This window comes from Salmo salar, chromosome 02 (assembly GCF_965601325.2).
Source record: "Salmo salar chromosome 02, fSalSal1, whole genome shotgun sequence".
NCBI classification, from domain to species: domain Eukaryota; kingdom Metazoa; phylum Chordata; class Actinopteri; order Salmoniformes; family Salmonidae; genus Salmo; species Salmo salar.
Window position 1 is genome coordinate 33,835,558 of NC_138292.1, and position 19,993 is coordinate 33,855,550.

At 41.7% G+C, this 19,993-nt stretch overlaps 3 protein-coding genes across 7 annotated transcripts in view; 2 read left to right on the plus strand and 1 right to left on the minus strand.

The window, feature by feature from the left end:
• Positions 1-3,427, plus strand: part of LOC106580396 (uncharacterized) — a 26,540-nt gene extending 23,113 nt beyond the window's left edge. For all 4 annotated transcript variants that reach the window (XM_014161440.3, XM_014161431.3, XM_014161476.3 and 1 more), the window contains one exon: positions 1,957-3,427. In XM_014161440.3, coding sequence (XP_014016915.1) covers positions 1,957-2,039 — 83 coding nt within the window. In that variant the 3' untranslated portion in view covers positions 2,040-3,427. The remainder of the gene's footprint in view (positions 1-1,956) is intronic.
• On the minus strand, positions 3,416-5,820 carry pmvk (phosphomevalonate kinase). The gene is made up of 5 exons (XM_014161489.3): positions 5,628-5,820; positions 5,462-5,525; positions 5,090-5,242; positions 4,722-4,851; positions 3,416-4,605 (listed from the first exon to the last, which is right to left on the minus strand). Exons 1-5 carry the CDS (start codon positions 5,714-5,716, stop codon positions 4,457-4,459), a joined length of 585 nt encoding a protein of 194 aa, XP_014016964.1. The 5' UTR covers positions 5,717-5,820; the 3' UTR covers positions 3,416-4,456.
• Positions 5,821-6,289: 469 nt separating this feature from the next.
• On the plus strand, positions 6,290-19,452 carry LOC106580438 (2,4-dienoyl-CoA reductase [(3E)-enoyl-CoA-producing], mitochondrial-like). 2 transcript variants are annotated; one of them, XM_014161522.3, is made up of 11 exons: positions 6,290-6,408; positions 7,316-7,471; positions 7,585-7,642; positions 7,767-7,853; positions 7,977-8,124; positions 9,803-9,902; positions 11,513-11,585; positions 11,735-11,881; positions 12,148-12,208; positions 12,477-12,602; positions 16,984-19,452. In XM_014161522.3, exons 2-9 carry the CDS (start codon positions 7,389-7,391, stop codon positions 12,154-12,156), a joined length of 705 nt encoding a protein of 234 aa, XP_014016997.1. In that variant the 5' UTR covers positions 6,290-6,408; positions 7,316-7,388; the 3' UTR covers positions 12,157-12,208; positions 12,477-12,602; positions 16,984-19,452. The 2 variants fall into 2 exon arrangements, with proteins under 2 accessions (XP_014016997.1, XP_014016977.1); XM_014161502.3 differs by having other exon boundaries at positions 12,477-19,452.
• Positions 19,453-19,993: the final 541 nt, after the last annotated feature.

Genomic DNA, 19,993 nt, shown 5'->3' on the forward strand with positions numbered 1-19,993 from the left:
CAATACATGTCAGACATGCTTTTTTAAGTTATGTACCCAGTAGGTCCCTCAGGTCATCTGGCCTTTTAACTATCCCAAAGCCTAGGACCAAGAGGCATGGAGAGGCAGCCTCTAGTTATTATGCCCCCAGCCTTTGGAATAGCCTGCCAGAGAACCTGAGGGGTGCTGAAACTGTGGACGTATCTAATATCTGTTGTGAAAATGCAGTACTGAGAGAGACTTGGTCTTTGTCATTTCTTCAAACAATCATCTTTATTTAATATTGATTAATTATTGCAATAATGAGACCGTCAGCCCACCAGTCTTGACTGACTGTTAGGCTGAGAGTCTAGCCTTTACAGATGATGCAGTTTTTTTATATAGCTGATACCAAGCTTGCTTAATCAGTCACTTCTAACCTTCCCATAAGCCACCTTGGTTATCTACACAGGACAGTCTTTAGTTTCCCAGATGCCAGGAAGATGAGACAATGAGGCATTGTTCTTAACTCTTCCAGGCTCTGTCTCTCGAGTCACACACACCACATCTTATCTATAGAATGCTAGCTTTTAGCTTTTTATCACCAACACAAATCAATTGTCAGCTTCAAACTAGCTCTAGTAGAACCCATGTACTCAACACCCAGACTAGCTGCAGGGTGTTAGTGTGGAGACCATAAAACAAAGCATTTACAGGACATATCTTACTGTTCGTTAGGTAAACAATTGTTACATAGCCAACAAATAAGGTGAATACATATCTTAAAACACATTTTTAGCTTAGCTTTCCTTAGGGTGCTTTTTAGTTGAGTTTGTCGTTTTTTAAAATCTTGTTATGTAGTAAATATTTCAGCTTTTATATATATTTTTTCTTCTGTATAGCACGTTGCATTCCATGTCTGAAATGTGCTGAAGTTTTGATTTTGAAGTTGAATGTAAGTCGCTCTGGATAAGGGTGTCTGCTAAAGGCCTAAATGTAGCTGACAGGTCAGACTTCTTTAATGAAATGTTCTAATGTTAGTAGATTATTTTTTTTTTAATTTGACTTATTTGACCTTTTAACTAAGCAAGTCAGTTAAGAACAAATTCTTATTTTCAATGACTGCCTAGGAACAGTGGGTTAACTGCCTTGTTCAGGGGCAGAACGACAGATTTGTACCTTGTCAGCTCGGGGATTCGAACTTGCAACCTTTAGGTTACTAGTCCAACGCTCTAACCACTAGGCTACGCTGCCGCCCCAGATCTCGTCATGCTACAAATTTCTGCCATGTTCTCGCTCTGTCAGAGCTAAATAAGGCCATGCAGTAGCTCGGGCTGTGTTTGTTTCAAGGTGACTTATACTGTAGTTTAAATAGGGAATTATTCTCTGGTGATACCAAACCTCCATAATGTATAGCATACAACATGGCTCTCTTTACTCTATGGAGACCTTGTGAATTATGAGCTATGGCATAGAATTTACCTTAGTCACCCTGGGTGTTGTTTTAGATTAAGGCTTACATATTTGGCTTGTCACTATATATATAGAGAAGTTGTTTTCAAATGTTATGGTTTGGTATAAGTTCCCCTTTTGAGGTACTGCTAGAATTACCAGGAAGCACTTTCTGATATCTGTTGACCCCTGGTATTAATGGGGATCTCCAACTTCAGTATCTGACCAGGTGCTATACTATCTTTTGGAGTTACAGAAATAGATGTCCTACTTCTTCTGTCAGCTACAGCTGAACTCATTCCTTGTTTAACATTGAGTTTTTATGTATGTGATTTATTGTTTTCAAAGTAGTCATGTACTGATTTGATGCCATCAGGTTTTGTCATGTGGATTGACATGGTTTTGCCCTTGGCGTTGCGCCACTATAGTGTAGTAGACCTCTTAAACTCAAACACCACTTTAACATCTCAATGCCTTGCTTCCTACGTCCTCATCTCACCACCAGGACGATCCTTATCATACATTCTTTCTTTGTGTGATTTACAGATGCGCTAGCCAACGCCAAGGAGGAGAATGTCAACATCCACGCCACCCTGGACAAGACCCTGGAGGACCTCAACAGCTTCTGAGTGGCTACTGGCCCCTCCACCACCACCTCTTACTGCTCCACCCCCTCACCTATGGCCCTGTCTCTCTGTCTGTGCTGGCTGACTGTTTAGCGTGGGGGTGGGCTGTTCATTGTTTTTTGGTGAAGGTAGCACTTCAGTCCACACCTAGCCAAATGTTTCTCTCCAGTAGACTAAAATGGCTGACCGCCTCTCCCACATTCCACCCCAGTATCTGCGGATGCTCTCCTGATGAGCATCCCCCTTTTACTTTTTTTTATAGCCTCTTCATAGCATTCTTTTAGTCTTAAAAGGGCAACATTTACTCAAGCACCCACATCTTAAGTGTCTCACAGGTTTCTAATATTCACATTCCAGCTTAGGTGTGTGATTTGTGTTTGAGGCCATTCCTATGATCTTTCTTTGGCTGTTTAGCCGTAAGCGTTTAAATACAATGAGGCTTTTCTCTCTCTTTCTGATAACAACCCTTGTTACGGGGATATTTGGTGTCCACTGGAACATATGAAGGTGGCGAGGGTAGTAACTCTTACCTACTTATGTCTCCCTTTGGAATGGGACCACCATTTGATCACAAACTCTCCCTCTGTTATCCCCATCTGAACCACTTGCCCTACCAACATATCGCCTCAACCTTGTCCCCCTCTAACCACTCACCTTCTGCTGGAACATCCTTACACAAGCACTGCTTTTCTACTGTGCCAATACCCAGAGGGTCCACAACTGTGCTATCTTTGTCAAGTATTTTGTGTTAATTTACAAGTATGGGCTGGGGGGGGTGACGTTTATTTCTTATAAGGGAGAAGTGTTTTGTTCAGTTGCATGACATTTGTATTTTTGTTTTTATCTGGAGTCATTTTCCAAAAAGGGCCATTGTTACTGTAAACTGAACGGTTTTTTTCCCAGTTAACTTCCCCCTTCAAGATCAGGAAATGTAATTGTGACTGAGTTGTAGGTCATTGAAGGGATATAAATGTCGTAAAGCTTCAGACAGAATTGAATGCAGATATTCTAGCCAATTGCAGCCTTAGTCCTCTAAACTAATTGTTATTTTTCCGATAAGATGATGTGGGGGAGGGGAGTGATCAGCCAATCACTACGCATTCCACTGCCAAAATGGAAGTATAGGGGCCAATGAATAGGGAGAAGGGACAGAAGGGTATTATCTAAACTTATCAGTATAGACTTTTTTTTTTTCTTTCTGCAAATGAAGTGAACTGCAAACCTTATAAAATTAAAGAAATAAAAAGTAAAGTATTGCATCAAGTTTAACTGGAAATTTTCACTTGACGCTAAGGGTGTAAACATTGTTACCAGTAATGTTTTCATTGTAATAATCATGACACACATGGACACAATTTAAAAATAATAAAGAACCATGATTTGTATTGACATTCCCAAATATATTTTTTATTTATTTTCTTCAGTTTGACACAACACTCCAATAAACTCTTAATTTAGAAATTGAGTGCTATGGAGTTGCTCTTTTAAAATGTGAACATTGATTCCCTCATGTCTACTTTAAAATATTTTACGAACTAACACTTACCCTGCTATTAGAACATTGATCATGTCTGTGTCTAGTACATTTAATTCTGTTGAATATGTAATGCAGTATTGTGCTAATTTTACCATGGGTCAGCGTATGTGCAGTTTTCAGGTGTCCAGTTAATCGTCTAGCTAGTTACAACTAAAACTCTACTTTCTAGTAGCCTATTTTACAATCTAAGACTATTTAAAAAAAAAAAAAAAAAACTAAATGGCACAATGACACTTTTATACAGGTACAGATTAAGTCATCTGCACATCAGGTCTTGATGACATTTGCCTCCTGAGTTGAGGACATCGCTAAGTACAGGTAAATGCCAAAATAAAGGAAACCCCAACATAGTGAATTAATAGGGCATTGAGCCACCAGAAAAGTTTCAATGCACCTTAGTGTTGAAGTTTATTGGATGAATGTGACAGTCACATCTCTTCTAGCCATGGTAGCCAAAATAATGGGCTACTGGGCATTTTTATACATCACCCTAAGCATGATGGGATGTTTTAATTGCTTAACTCCCAAACCACACCTGTGTGGAAGCACCAGCTTTCAATATACTTTGTATCCTTTATTTTCTCAAGTGTTTTATTTTGACAGTTACCTGTGTGTGATCCATGTAAATTGACATATCGGTCAGTGCTAATATACACACCGTACATGTTTGGGTGTTTGATCAGATTTGAATATTCTTGCCCTGCTACTTAGTTGATAGTACAGAACACAGAAATAATTACTACATATTCTCACTTTCTGCTGCTCCTCAGTGTAACAAAGATGTTCTAGGATTTTCACAGAAAATAGTGTAATGTATACCCAACTACACTTTCCAACAAGAGCTTTTAGCAAGTTCCTACAGCTGTGTAATGTCCCCTCCAATTCAGTCCTCTTTTGCTTTTTCTTTGGCTATTGAGAGCAGCCCAGTAGCAAGCTGCTCCTCCAGTTGTGATCCATCGCCCTCATTTTTGATTATCCAATCAAAATCCACTCCTTGGTCCAGCCCACATTCAGACTCTGCATCATCTATTCCTGCAGAGAGAGAGGGTGTGGTGTTGAATTGATTGTCATTGAAGAGGTATTGTATTTCTCTGAAAGTAAAGAACATTATTATACCACTAATTATGCTATCAGTGTAGGTATTGCACCTGTTGTGAACTCCCAGCCCCTCTCCCTCCGTGTCTCTTCTGAGGCCTCCACCCGAACACAGCGAGACTGACTAGGATACTCCCTCCAGAACCACTGCAGGTCGGACAGACGCCGCGTATCACTCACAATCTGGGGCACAATAGACAGAGAAAGTATAATGGTAGAGGAAAATACATGATGCTTCATCTGCGCATCAGGCAGTGCCTGATTTAGGTTCACCAACACTAAATATGCAGATGGTCAGTTTGTAATAGCAAGTAAGACCTGACTCAAAGACTTGCGTTTGACATAAATTGTACGTGGCGGGACTTGGCTTGTAGTGCGTTTCCCTATAACAGTGGATCAACTGAGAATTTTGTTATCTTACCCAGATAGGCTGCTGGGCTGCCTTGATGGCCACACGACAGAAGAACCCTGGGTCCTTCTCCCTCTGCTTCTCACCCCACTGGATCATGTCAGCACGGTACTTCTCCTTGTACTCACCTGCTCCCAACAGCTCATCAAAGTCCAATCCATGTTCCTGTAGGCATAGTGGGTAATATAAGGAGAGACAGTGGAAGTGTTCCTCCATTCACTAGTAGTGGGTATTGTAGACCCAACTGGGCATGCAGGTTTTGTTCCTGCCCAGCACTTAATGTCTGATCGATTATCTGAATTAGGTGTTGTATTAGCTGGAACACAAGTCTGCAGACCGAGGATCGACCAGGATGATGTAGCACAACTGTACACAAGTACTAACCTGTGCGTATTGCTGTTTAAGAGGCCCCGAGAGACGCAAGATACAGCATACATCTGGACCTAGTCTGATAGAAATTATACATAAACCACATTGTTAAACGAATATAACATGTGATAGAGTATTCAATTCGGCGATGATAGGTTTGAAAACAGTATGTCAATAGTACCTTTTGTGAATCAAATCCGTCACGTAATCTTTTCCAGATTTGCGTTTCCCGCTAAATAAAAGGATGAGTTTGGGTTCTACTGTCGCCATCGAAATAACGTTGCAGCAACCAATTTCTGTATTTTATTTTTCATACAGTGTCGCTAGCTTCGTGTACAAATTAACCGTACCACATGCATTATGGTTGGTTGGGCTACAGTAATATACACATAACAAGCGCCATTTAAATATAAAATGTGCTCATTTGATCGAATTTCTTAGAGAAAAATATATATTTCAATACTTTTACAATATTTATTTATTTATTTTAAGATGTAGTCATTCTTATAATTGATAAACTTTAAAAATATGGGCAAACGTTGGTTAAAAAAACTGTCATGCAAGGTTTACGGTAACATATCGTTATCATGTCATGGACCTTACCATTGACATGCGGATATAGGGGGATCATATGAAATATTAAATATTTAATGGTTTCTTTAATGACCACAACATCAAATTGAATACGTGAATACAAAATAATAGGGATATTGCACTGATATTGAAAGAAAAAGTATTATAAAATGATTATAAAATTATAAAATGACCCAAGACAGTCTGACTAAGATCATGGAACCACCTACTTTCTATTCAATAACCCTCTCCCCTTCTTTACCTTACGGAAATCAGGGAAAATGGTCAAATCAAATTTTGAAAACATGGCATCTACTTTACTGGGACTGGTGTCATCAATATCTAAAACTGATTTAACCTTGCCGTTGAAGAGTCTTGTCTACAGACGGGTAAACATTGCCACCGAGATGAATGCAATAACTACCAAATCACATTAAAAACTCTTATTTGTTGTGTAAGTTAGCTAGCTAGTTTAGCAGCAGGTTGTTGTTTGTTGGCTAGCTAGATGTGCTTCTATGGGAAAGCTGTGCAGCAGCTTACACATTATTTCCGATGTTGACAGACATGAGTGCATTCTGCAATATTTCTGGCATAGATATCTACATTTGTTCCAGTGTTCTGCTACAGATACATTGCTGAGAAGTGTAGGGACAGTTGACGATATGACCACTTTTGTGATGTTCATGCAAGAGCACATACTAAACCTGTGTAGGCAGCTTGCTGTGTGTTCTCACAGCCAGACATGTAACCATCTCAACCTTCCACCCAGTCCCCTCTCCACTGGGAATGTGATCACCCCCACTGTTGGAGGAGTAGAGTGCATCAGTGGTGTTTATCAATATAAGTAATTGCTCTTACTAATGCATTTGTTTGACAGGAAAGACAACTAGTTTTTAATTCAATGGCCTCTATGCTACTTGTAGATGTGCAAGTTCAAATATAGCACAAGTACAAGTTCTTATATAGTGCAGGAGAACAGCAAGCCTGGTTAAAAAACCCTCGATAAAGCAGCACCTCATGGCACAGCGCCTCTCCCCATGTGACTGAACAGTACTTGTGTGTATTTACTGACATGTATGTGTAACTGATAGATGCACACACACACACGTGTTAGTTTTTTTTGTAAGTATTTTTTTTGTATGTAATGTCTTTTTCTTTATGTGTCGGACCCCAGTTGGCGTCTGCTAATGGGGATCCTAATGCATCAAATCAAAATCTGTGACTCACAACATCCCTTTTCAGCTGGTTCATTAATATACGTTTTTTTGTGTTATCCCATTTGCTCTCCTTAAACAGTTGTTCAGCACTGGGACCAGGGCATTGAGTGAGACTGGACCCCCCCCCCCCTTACAAAGACAAAGTGGCCTTTATGACAGGACGAGGAATCGGGTTGGGAAAAGGCATGACCACAACACTGTCAGCACTAGGGGCAGAGTGTGTCATCGCTAGTAGGTGAGTGGAAACTTGGTAGTCAGTCGGGCTATAAATCCCAACTTTAGGTCAACACTACTGCTGCTGCCTTGCTCTCAAATTAGAAAATCACACATTTTTCGTGTAATTTCTAGAAAACTGGAAGTTTTGAAAAAGACTGCAGAGGAAATTACAGCTCAGGCAGGAAATAAGGTACTACTACTACTGATCAGTTACCCACATTGAATGCATTCATTATCCAAGAGTTCTAGATACTGATAAATCACTACGATATCTGCTTTAAGTTGTGTTTAATACTTCAAGACTCTATCTGCAGGTCCATGCTGTGCAGTGGGATGTTAGAGACCCCAAGTCAATTGAAGCTGCTGTGGACCAACTGGTGGAGGTTGCTGGTCTCCCTGATGTACGTAGGTACAGATCAGAGACGGTTTTGTCTGAAAAGTGGTATGCTTCGCTGTTCTAGATGTACTGGTCAATAATACTCCATTTGCTTGGTAAATATCATCCTCCTCTCTCGTTCCTCTAGGTGGTGATCAACAACGCTGCAGGGAACTTCATCTCCCTGTCAGAGAAGCTGTCTGCCAACGCATGGAGGACCATCACAGACATTCTCCTGAATGGCACGGCCTTCATCACCCTGGAGCTGGGCAAGAGGCTGATACTGCCCGAGAAGGGTAAGCACCAGAGCTATCTGATGGAGCCCATAAGCACAGATCTAGGATCAGCTTTCCCGTCCCCATTTATTTGTGTTGTAATGTATTATGAGTGCTGCCACCAGGGGGCAGTAAAGATTCACCATTTGCCTACAACTCCTGAACATTTGATCCTTAGTAGTATAACAAGTGAGGATCAACCCAGAACATTGGTGTGGATGTAAGTGTAACATGAATCTCTGTTTTCTATTTAAGTGTGTAATATTGACAGTGATTGAGCCTCAATATGAAATGCTTGAGCACTTTTCCATTCACTCGGTCATAGTCCAGCATCACTCCCGTTATCCACTGCCCTTGTGCCCTAAGCTCCTATTGGCTTTGCGTGCATGCACCCTCTCATTCATTCTCGTCCTCTTTTTTTCTCCTCTCTCTGCTGTCCCTGGATAAAGGGCTAATGATATATAAGGGGAGGATAGGAGAAGCCTTGGCTCTAATGCATTGTTGTGCCTATTTATAATATGTGTGCGTGCGTGCGTGCGTGTGTGTGCGTGTGTGGATAAGCTTTATTATTCATTTGAATATCCCAGCCCTTCTCTATTACTGTGACTTTTCCATCTGCCCTCAACACTGCAATTAGGCAAATCACAATTAAGCAATTACCTTGGAGTACAAAGACAAAAACATGCCATCACACTAGGGGCACTATTCAATCTGAACTGATGTTTTTCCAAAACAGCCATTCTTCCAACATTGCAAGAAAGCATATTTGAATTGATTCCCAGGTGTCTGTTCTTCTTTCATACTATTAGGATTATTCTATTGCAGGGGTGCGCAAACTTTTTGGCTCAAGGGCCACATGGGGATTTTGAAATTCAACGGAGGGCTGAACATTTTTTATTTGATCGATTTGTTCGTCAAAATCAATTTGCGAGGCAAAAATAATAATTTTCCCTTCCCTGTTCTATCAGCTACATACATCTAAATGTGCTTTTATCTTAGTACAAGAAAGTTGCTTTGTCTTCTCACCTGGCAGTTTGGCTCCAGGCTTTGATGAAATAGTTTGTCTGTGAGACTATCTCCTTCCACTACCCCATGTCGTTTGTTTTATTGTTCTAGAAATAACTCTTGACTCGTGTTAAATCTATTGCGGTGTAATCTGGCCCACAACAGCCACCATGTTTTATGAAAGGGAAAGGGGGATAGGATACCTAGTCAGTTGTACAACTGAATGCATTCAACTGAAATGTGTCTTCCGCATTTAACCCAACCCCTCTGAATCAGAGAGGTGCGTTGGTCTACCATAATCATCATCCGCGTCTTCGGCGCCCGGGGAACAGTGGGTTAACTGCATTGCTCGGGGGCAGAACGACAGATTTTTACCTTGTCAGCCCAGGGATTCGATCTACAGTAGCAACCTTTCAGTTACTTGCCCTATGCGCTAACCACTAGGCTACCTACCGCCCCCTGAGCTTTAGTGTGCAGGATATAAAAGCCAATTGAAATGTACAATGACTAACCGCAGTTCTCAGGCTGACTTGTTCCTCCAATGACCTATGACAGTCTAATGAAGAGAAGAATGAATTGGTCTGAACTGGGATCAGTTGTAAATTAAAGGGATGTACATGATGACACATATTGCTGGGCATATACTGTACATATTTTTGTTTTTTTGTGGTATTTACACACATTGTGTTTGTAGGTGCTGCGTTTCTGGCCACCACCACCATCTACGCAGAGACCGGCTCTGGATTTGTGGTGCCCAGCGCGGCTGCTAAGTCAGGAGTGGAAACTCTGTGCACGTAAGTATTTCCAAAGAGGTTTTTGGTAGTGCCTATCATCGGTTTAGGACCCGTTTCCCTGTCCTAAACCAACCTGTAACCCCTATCACTAGTCTCCTTAACAGAGGCAGAATTGCACCCATCGCACGTAGACATCCACACTGGCCTCATTTGAAAAGATTTGGCTCTCTCACTTGTCAAACGCCTTATGAACACTAATGCATTTTTAAAGAGAAGCAGTCATTAGCATAACGAAGGTCCAGGAACATTAAATTAACATTAAAGTGTGTCTCTCTCTCTCCCGATCCCCCTCCAGTAGGATTTAGACAATAATGAAGACGGATGGGATGTGTGTGTGTGTACCTTGTTCGTTCACACACGTGTGAATCCGTTAGTGGGTGTGAGAACCCAATAAAATCCTGAATGGGACCGACACCTTTCATGTGAAGACAGGGATGCTCTTATCAAATGAAGAATACACCTTCATAATGAACCTCTGAGGGCTTTTACCGAAAGAAAGATCCCGCTCGATATTAGTCCGTATCAACCCCATTGAAAGAGTTAATGACACTAAAAGGTTTCCCCATAAACCCAGGGGACTGGGAATGATAAATGGGGGAGCTATTCGTGTCTCTCACAATCACGTCCCTTTTGTACCTTGATATGTTTGACGTCCTATACAAGTGACCTCAGTGTGTGTGTCTTTGTGTAAAACAGTGTGTGTGTGTGTTCCAGACTAGCTGTGATGCCATTTAAGTTTACGCTTGAATCCAAAATAAAGGAAACACTTGAGTAAATGAGGGATACAAAGTCTATTGAAAGCAGGTTGTTCCTGAGTTAATTAAGCAATTAACATCCCATCATGCTTAGGGGTCATGCATAAAAATGCCTGGTTGCCCAGTGACATTGAAAGAGGGGTCTCAAAGGAGCATATGGGGTTTAAAGGGGGTGTCAGTCACAGACGTGTAGTGGCATACTGGAGAGTTACCTATAGCTGGTCAGCCCATTCATGCAGTCTTTTTGTCCTGTGTGAATGAGCGCTATTATCTGATAAAGGACCCCCCATATGAAATCGCTCACACCAAAAAAGTGACCCCTCTATTTTGTGAAGGCAGCAGCAGCCAAATTTCATGCTCATTTATTGCGCCAGGCATCTCAGGGGAGAGCTAGCCTATTTTTAGATCCTATTCTTTCATTACAGTTTTTTGTGCGGAGGGTTTCAAGAAACTAGAGGGAATAAATCAATTCAACAAGCACCACCCTCGGCGCCTCTCGCTATAATGTTCCCAGAATGACATGGAATGACTAAAGCACTCCTGGCATCTACTTTTTGGCACCCCAGCTTTTTCTGTATGAATAGTCGAGATGTATTTTGTTTTTAGGTGCAGCTAGTTACCCTCCAATCATATTAGACTTAGACTGAAGGCCCCATTATGAGTGATTACCTATGAGAATATTTAGGAGGTAGTGCCTCACTCCTAGGCCCAAGTCTAAACTGATTCATTGAGCCTACACTAGACCCTCTTTATTAGTACATGCAGTAGTGGTAGTTCTTGATGTCTTTTTCTTCCTTTTTTCCTGTGTGTGTTATTGTATGTGCTTATGTAAACAAACTACTGTTTGTTTCTCAGGTCTCTGGCTGCGGTGTGGGGGAGGTACGGCTTGTGGTTTAATGTCATTCAGCCAGGACCAATCAGAACCAAGGTAACAGACACAACTATGGCATGAAACTTTACAAATATACTGTGTGGACGTTTACACTTTTTATTTATTTAAATCTTTCCCTTTCTAGTCTTATCTTGGCTTGTGAATGTGTAACTAGCTATGTTTTGTGACCTCTTCTCTTTGTGTAGGGGGCCTTCAGTCGTCTCGATCCCACGGGCATGTTTGAGAAGGCCATGATCGGCAGGATACCCGTGGGCGGGCTGGGCACGCCCGGAGAGATTGCCAACCTGGCAGCCTACCTGTGCAGTGACTATGCCTGCTGGGTGTCTGGAGCGGTAAGAGAATGTGTGTCTGTCTGTCTTGATAAGCGAAGCAGGCAGTGGAGACCAATCACTATGTTAGCTGAATGCCTGCCTTGCAGAATGGGTATCTGGAAATTGCAGATGGCAGTAAGTCCTTCACTGTAAATGACATTCAAAGTGCACTAGGATTAACCAATGCAGGTATAGGGATGGACTATGGCTAAGGGAAAAATGATGACTCAACATTCACATAAATCGTGTTCTTCTCTTTAGTTGTGCCCATTCTCTTCTATTTGCAGATCTTTTGAATGGAGGTTGGAGATTGTCTCCATGGCAGGAGAATTCAATGATCTGAGGAGGGTATGTGCTGGAACTAACTTAACAAACCCTGTTATACTGTCAGGACCGGAACTTTAACACTAAAAAGTCATATGAACATAGAATGATAATTTGAAGGCATTGCTACCTTTTGCATAATCTCTGTTCTGTTATGCGACTAGCTATTGATTCAGTAACAAGATTGCAAGTGAGCTGTTGCGGAAATTGGCCTCATTTTATGACAGATGTTAGTTTATGGATATGTGGGTCAGGTTGTGCTAGTTTTATCTTGCTGTGTTGTGTGTGTCAGGTCACTGAGGAGCAGTGGGCTATGATGGAGACCATGATCAGCGGCACCAAGGGATCCTAAGAAGTCAAGATGGGAACATGATACTCTCTACCACTGTTAATGCTCCAGGGAAACACAGACACACAGGTACTGTACACACAGATAATCTTTCCCACTGTTTCTGACCTACAGTTGAAGTCGGAAGTTTACGTACACTTAGGTTGGAGTCATTAAAACTCGTTTTTCAACCACTCCACAAATTTCTTGTTAACCAACTATAGTTTTGGCAAGTCGGTTAGGACATCTAGTCATTTTTCCAACAATTGTTTACAGACAGATTATTTCACTTATAATTCACTGTATCACAATTCCAATGGGTCAGAAGTTTACATACACTAAGTTGACTGGGCTTTTAAACAGCTTGGAAAATTTCAGAAAATGATGTCATGGCTTTAGAAGCTTCTGATAGGCTAATTGACATCATTTGAGGCAATTGGAGGTGTACCTGTGGATGTATTTCAAGAACTACCTTCAAACTCAGTGCCTCTTTGCTTGACATCGAAAATCAAAAGGAATCAGCCTTGTGAAGATGCTGGAGGAAACGGGTACAAAAGTATCTACATCCACAGTAAAACGAGCCCTATATCGACATAACCTGAAAGGCCGCTCAGCAAGGAAGAAGCCACTGCTCCAAAACCGCCATAAAAAATCCAGACTACGGTTTGCAACTGCACATGGGGACAAAGACCGTACTTTTTGAGAAATGTCCTCTGGTCTGATGAAACAAAAATAGAACTGTTTGGCCATAATGACCATCATTATGTTTGGAGGAAAAAGGGGGAGGCTTGCAAGACTAAGAACACCATCCCAACCGTGAAGCACGGGGGTGGTAGCATCATGTTGTGGGGGTGCTTTGCTGCAGGAGGGTCTGGTGCACTTCACAAGATAGATGGCATCATGAGGAAAGAAAATTATGTGGATATATTGAAACAACATCTCAAGACATCAGTCAGGAAGTTAAAGTTTGGTCGCAAATGGGTCTTCCAAATGGACAGTGACCCCAAGGATACTTCCAAAGTTGTGGCAAAATGGCGTAAGGACAACAAAGTCAAGGTATTGGAGTGGCCATCACAAAGCCCTGACCTCAATCCTATAGAAAATTTGTGGGCAGAACTAAAAAAGCGTGTGCGAGCAAGGAGGCCTACAAACCTGACTCAGTTACACCAGCTCTGTCAGGAGGAATGGGTCAAAATTCACCCAATTTATTGTGGGAAGCTTGTGGAAGGCTACCCGAAACGTTTGACCCAAGTTAAACAATTTAAAATGCAATGCTATCAAATACTAATTGAGTGCATGTAAACTTCTGATCCACTGGGAATGTGATGAAAGAAATAAAAGCTGAAATAAATCATTCTACTATTATTCTGATTTTTCACATTCTTAAAATAAAGTGGTGATCCTAACTGACCTAAGACAGGGAATTTTTACTTGGATTAAATGTCAGGAATTGTGAAAAACTGAGTTTAAATGTATTTGGCTAAGGTGTATCTAAACTTCCGTCTTCAACTGTAGAACAGAGATTACACCATATCAGGGAATATGACTACAGGATCGACTCACACACACAGCCTTCTCTGCAAACAAACACTCACACACTCTCACTTAACCTCAAGCCTTATGTCTCAATGCCTAATGGACAAATCGACAGGATGGGGACATTAGGACAGCATTTGAAGAGAAAATGGCTTCATCAGGAGGCCAACTATTTAGACGAGGTTTGAGAGAGAGACCTCATAACCTTTTTGTTCTCACTCTGAGATTCTACAGTCATGGCCAAAAGTTTTGAGAATGACACACATATTAATTTTCACAAAGTCTGCAGCCTCAGTGTCTTTAGATATTTTTGTCAGATGTTACTATGCAATACTGAAGTATAATTACAAGCATTTCATAAGTGTCAAAGGCTTTTATTGACAATTACATGAAGTTGATGCAAAGAGTCAATATTTGCAGTGTTGACCCTTCTTTTCAAGACCTCTGCAATCCGCCCTGGCATGCTGTCAATTAACTTCTGGGCCACATCCTGACTGATGGCAGCCCATTCTTGCATAATCAATGCTTGGAGTTTGTCAGAATTTGTGGGTTTTTGTTTGTCCACCCGCTTCTTGAGGATTGACCACTGAATGGGATTAAGGTCTAGGGGAGTTTCCTGGCCATGGACCCAAAATATCTATGTTTTGTTCCCTGAGCCACTTAGTTATCACATTTGGCTTATGGCAAGGTGCTCCATCATGCTGGAAAAGGCATTGTTCATCACCAAACTGTTCCTGGATGGTTGGGAGAAGTTGTTCTCGGAGGATGTGTTGAACCATTCTTTATTCATGGCTGAGTTCTTAGGCAAAATTGTGAGTGAGCCCACTCCCTTGGCTGAGAAGTAACCCCACACATGAATGGTCTCAGGATGCTTTACTGTTGGCATGACACAGGACTGATGGTAGCGCTCACCTTGTCTTCTCCGGACAAGCTTTTTTCCGGATGCCCCAAAAAATCGGAAAGGGGATTCATCAGAGAAAATGACTTCACCCCAGTCCTCAGCAGTCCAATCCCTGTACTTTTTGCAGAATATCAGTCTGTCCCTGATGTTTTTCCTGGAGAGAAGTGGCTTCCTTGCTGCCCTTCTTGACACCAGGCCATCCTCCAAAAGTCTTCGCCTCACTGTGCTTGCAGATGCACTCACACCTGCGTGCTGCCATTCCTGAGCAAGCTCTGTACTGGTGGTGCTCTGATCCCGCAGCTGAATCAACTTTAGGAGACGGTCCTGGCGCTTGCTGGACTTTCTTGGGCGCCCTGAAGCCTTCTTCACAACAATTGAACCTCTCTCCTTGAAGTTCTTGATGATCCGATAAATCGTTGATTTACGTGCAATCTTACTGGCAGCAATATCCTTGCGTGTGAAGCCCTTTTTGTGCAAAGCAATGATGACGGCACGTGTTTCCGTGCAGGTAACCATGGTTGACAGAGGAAGAACAATGATTCCAAGCACCACCCTCCTTTTGAAGCTTCCAGTCTGTTATTCGAATTCAATCAGCATGACAGAATGATCTCCAGCCTTGTCCTCGTCAACACTCACACCTGTGTTAACGAGAGAATCACTGACATGATGTCAGCTGGTCCTTTTGTGGCAGGGCTGAAATGCAGTGTAAATGTTTTTTGGGGATTCAGTTCATTTGCATGGCAAAAAGGCACTTTGCAATTCATCTGATCACTCTTCATAACATTCTGGAGAATATGCAAATTGCCATCATACAAACTGAGGCAGCAGAATTTGTGAAAATTAATATTTGTGTCATTCTCAAAACTTTTGGCCACGACTGTACTGGCTACAGCACTCCCTGGATGAAACTGGCTTCTCATTGGTTGAAAAACTTGTCCGTTCCTACGATTGACTTGGTATTTTACCAGTAACGTTTATCATTTGTTTTTACAATGATGCCTTGAAAAGAGTGAATTCTATTCTTTAAAAAAAACATGTTTCAATGGCCTATCTAAGTTGACCTCCAGTAATGCTATTCAATGCTGTTAAGTGATTGTCTTGTGCTCTGTGTGTACAATACGTGAGCTTTACATGGATTTGTCTGTATGGAGTATGTTGAATAAAAGACAGGAGACATTTTATATCTCTCTGACGCATTCTTATAAAATTCTCCGCCACCTAATGTGACAGAGCGTTAGATGGATTGACACTATTCATTCCCTCCCAAGCTGCTCTATCATTATTTTAGTTACTCTGACAAATCAATAGTCTAAACGCTGACATAGGCTTGTATGGATCTAATACACTGCTAAGCTGTTATAAATACATCATCGAAATAAGATGTTCTTGGTCAGAAGTGGGATTTGTAGCAAGTTGAAAAGCTTGTCGAATGCATAATCATTGATGAACCGTTTAAATTCTTCGTAAAATGTGTTTTAATATGCTTTGAAGTAATCACTGATGTGCCAAGGCTTCATTGGTGAAAGTAAAAGGATGGAAACAGCCTTCACGCATCCAATCACATACCGATTGGTTACCTCAAGGAAGGACGTGATGCATTTTGACAACCTTGGAATTGGGCCTAAGCCTTTAATCGGTGCACCATACGTGACGCTAAATGAAAATGTCGCCAAACGTGAAGAAGCCCGTGTCTCATTGTCAGGCATAGCGGGGAACTGTCTTACTGTGATGTGTAGGCATTGTGCCAGTGAGATACTCTACTCTACACCCCACTCCCTCCCATCTCTATTGGTATTGTGCAAGTCACACTACTGTTATCTTTCATACTCTCCATTTCCTCCCTGTTCTACTTCCCCCTCCTTCTTTACCTCCTTTAACTCTTTCCCTTTCATTCCTCTTCCCCCTGTCTGTCTGAACCCCCCACTCGCCCTTACATTTTCTATTTTATTTTCCTCCCTTCCTCTATTCAAAGCCTTCTCTTACAGTTGGAGCGTGGTGGATTGTCAGGTCATATTTTCTCTGTTCCGCCACCAGACCTTGTCCTCCCCCACTGAACAGAGGGTGCTTGACTGTGTCTGATGCCATAGGACAAGCACCAAACAACCACAACGGAGGAAACGTCCATTCAATCCAACACAAAGCACCAGTTCACTGACCCTCCTGCTAAAGCTGTGTGTATGTGTCTCACAGTGTTGGAATATCTCCAGGATAAACACTATTACTCTGATTGTGGTGTCAGCAACACGTAGCTGAGAAAATGAAATGTGGTGGGGTTTTATTTACCTATCCTATGAGGTTTGTAGAAATGTCCAATTGAAAAAAACTACAATTTAATTGGGTTATTCCTATGTCATCTTTAATTGTGTTGAACCATTGTCCAATTTGTTTGTAGAATCTCCATTGACCATGCTTTTAAGGTCAGGGGTATGCCTGTTCTGTGTCGAGGGGAAACAGGCATCAATGTATAGAGTGGAACAGTACCTTGCTTTGATTAAGTACAATTAGCTCTCCCATAATGCAGCGTGTTCCCCTCTTCCTACTTCATACCCCTACCCTTTCGCGTCCCAGAGGTCCATTAGGCACAAACACACAGACACACACTTCACACCTGCTACATTTAACCTTTATTTAACTAGGCAAGAACATACTGCAGCTCAACTCAGATAAGCCATCGCTATACATTCACTAACTCAGAGAGAGATGCCAGCAGCTGCCCAATTAGGAGATAAAATCATCCTGCTGTCTAAACTCTCTCTGCATAGTGGATGGGGGACAGAGCACTGAGCAATGCCTCTACACTCAATGCTGTCTGTCATAAAGCAGCTGTTAACTTTTGACCTTCAAGTGCTCCTATGCCTACCGAAAGCTCCTGTCCTGGAACCAGACTTTCTGCATTCATCAACTCTGCATTGTTGCAACGACAAGTTGGCCAAATCAGAAACAGATTGGCACACAGGTTAATGAAGTTCCACATGAAGTGTCCTCACCTCCTCCTGTAAGCACATCCCTCCAGTGCTGTTCAACCTCCACTGGCTCCCAATATGCTAACGAGTTGACTTTAAAATCCTGGTTCACATCTACCAAGCTAGCCACAACTCTGGAGCCAGGTACCTGTCTGACCTCATTCTACCCCACACACAATCTTCACTCCTCCAGGTCCATCTCCATTCAGCATCCCCACTGCAGACAAACATTTATGGGTGACAGGGTCTTTCAGTTTTGCGGCTCCTCGACTGTGGAACTTCCAGTCAATATCAGGGCTGTAGAGTCTCTGGCTTCGTTTAAGGCCCAGCTTTATTGTGCTGTTCAGAATAGCTTTCAAATACCTATGTTAATTCTGTTCTCCTGTCCACCAGATCTGACGACACCTGTATATAGCTTATATATATATATATATATATATACATACATACATACATACATACATACATACACACTGAGTATACCAAACATTAGGAACACCTTCCTAATATTAAGTTGCAACTTGCACCCCTCTCTTTAACCATGAGAACAGCCTCATTTGTCGGGGAATGAACTCTACAAGGTATGCTGGCCCATGTTGACTCCAATGCTTCCCACAGTTGTGTCAAGTAGGCTGGATGTCCATTGGGTGGTGGACCATTCTTGATACACATATAACTGTTGAGCGTGAAAAATCCAGCAGCGTTGCAGTTATTGACACAAACTGGTGCGCCTGGCACCTACTAACATACCCTGTTCAAAGGCACTTAAATCTTTTGTCTTGCCCATTCTCCCTCTGAATGGCACACATACACAATCCATGTCTCGAGGATTAAAAATCCTTCTTTAACCTGTCTTCTCCCTTCATCTACACTGATTGAAGTGGATTTAACAAGTGACATCAATAAGGGATCATAGCTTTCCCCTGGACTCATCTGGTCAATCTATGTCATGGAAAGAGTTTGGAAATGTTTATCTCACTGGTCATTCCCAAAGCCAATTCATCTTTCGGCCACCTTTCCTTCCAGTTCTCTGTTGCCAATGACTGGAACGAACTGCAAAAATCACTGAAGCTGGAGACTCATATCTCCCTCACTAGCTTTAAGCACCAGCTGTCAGAGCAGCTCACGAATCACTGCACCTGTACATAGCCCATCTGTAAACAGCCCATCCAACTACCTCATCCCCATACTGTATTTATCTTGCTCCTTTGCACCCCAGTATCTCTACTTGCACATTCATCTTCTGCACATCTACCATTCCAGTGTTTAATTGTTATATTGTAATTACTTCGCCACCATGGCCTATTTATTGCCTTAACTCCCTTATCTTACCTCATTTGCACTCAGTATATATAGACTTTAAAAAAATAATTATACTGTATTATTGACTGTATGTTTTGTTTATTCCATGTGTAACTCTATGTTGTTGTATATGTCGAACTGCTATGCTTCATCTTGGCCAGGTCGCCGTTGCAAATGAGAACTTGTTCTCAACTAGCCTACCTGGTTAAATAAAGGTGAAATTAAAATACTAAATAAATAAAAAGAGCAGGTGTTAAAGTTTTTTTGTTATTTTCTTTCTTTTCAAATTAAATTTTATTATTATTTAGTTTCATCCATATCATTCTTGACATTGTCAATTCCCTCCTTCGTCAGTCAAGTAGGAACACAGCGATGCACACAGTTGGGGTGTAAGGTAGTTGTTGAATTGAGTTTTTATTACATCTTACACAGTGTTTCTGGTGCCCAGCATGGTGGGGCATGGCATTGTTTACAGTGCAAAAAAAGGTCCATGTAGCACATCAGAGACTGGCACCATCGTTATACACAGGGCAGGTCAGGGGTCACGGGGGTTAGGCTACACAACTCTGAGATATGTGCTTGTCCATTCAGTAGTACCTCCACACAAGGCTAGCCTTCAACAACTAACATGCATTGCAAAACGATATATAGCTTAAAATGGTCTCACATCACGGAACTGTTCTTCCGCTATTTTCATGATTTTTTGTTTCCATGCACAACATTACAGAAACATTTTAGTAACGTATTGCTTAGGCTAATGGAGGGATATAATTCTAATA

Coding starts and splice junctions, on each gene's coding strand:
- LOC106580438 (XM_014161502.3), top strand. CDS start 7,389: ATGACAGGACGAGGAATCGGGTTGGGAAAAGGCATGACCACAACACTG. Junction 7,643..7,766: donor CAGCTCAGGCAGGAAATAAG/GTACTACTACTA, acceptor CTCTATCTGCAG/GTCCATGCTGTGCAGTGGGA. Junction 7,854..7,976: donor AGGTTGCTGGTCTCCCTGAT/GTACGTAGGTAC, acceptor TCGTTCCTCTAG/GTGGTGATCAACAACGCTGC.
- pmvk (XM_014161489.3), bottom strand. CDS start 5,716: ATGGCGACAGTAGAACCCAAACTCATCCTTTTATTTAGCGGGAAACGC. Junction 5,526..5,627: donor ACGGATTTGATTCACAAAAG/GTACTATTGACA, acceptor AATTTCTATCAG/ACTAGGTCCAGATGTATGCT. Junction 4,852..5,089: donor CAGCCCAGCAGCCTATCTGG/GTAAGATAACAA, acceptor ATTGTGCCCCAG/ATTGTGAGTGATACGCGGCG.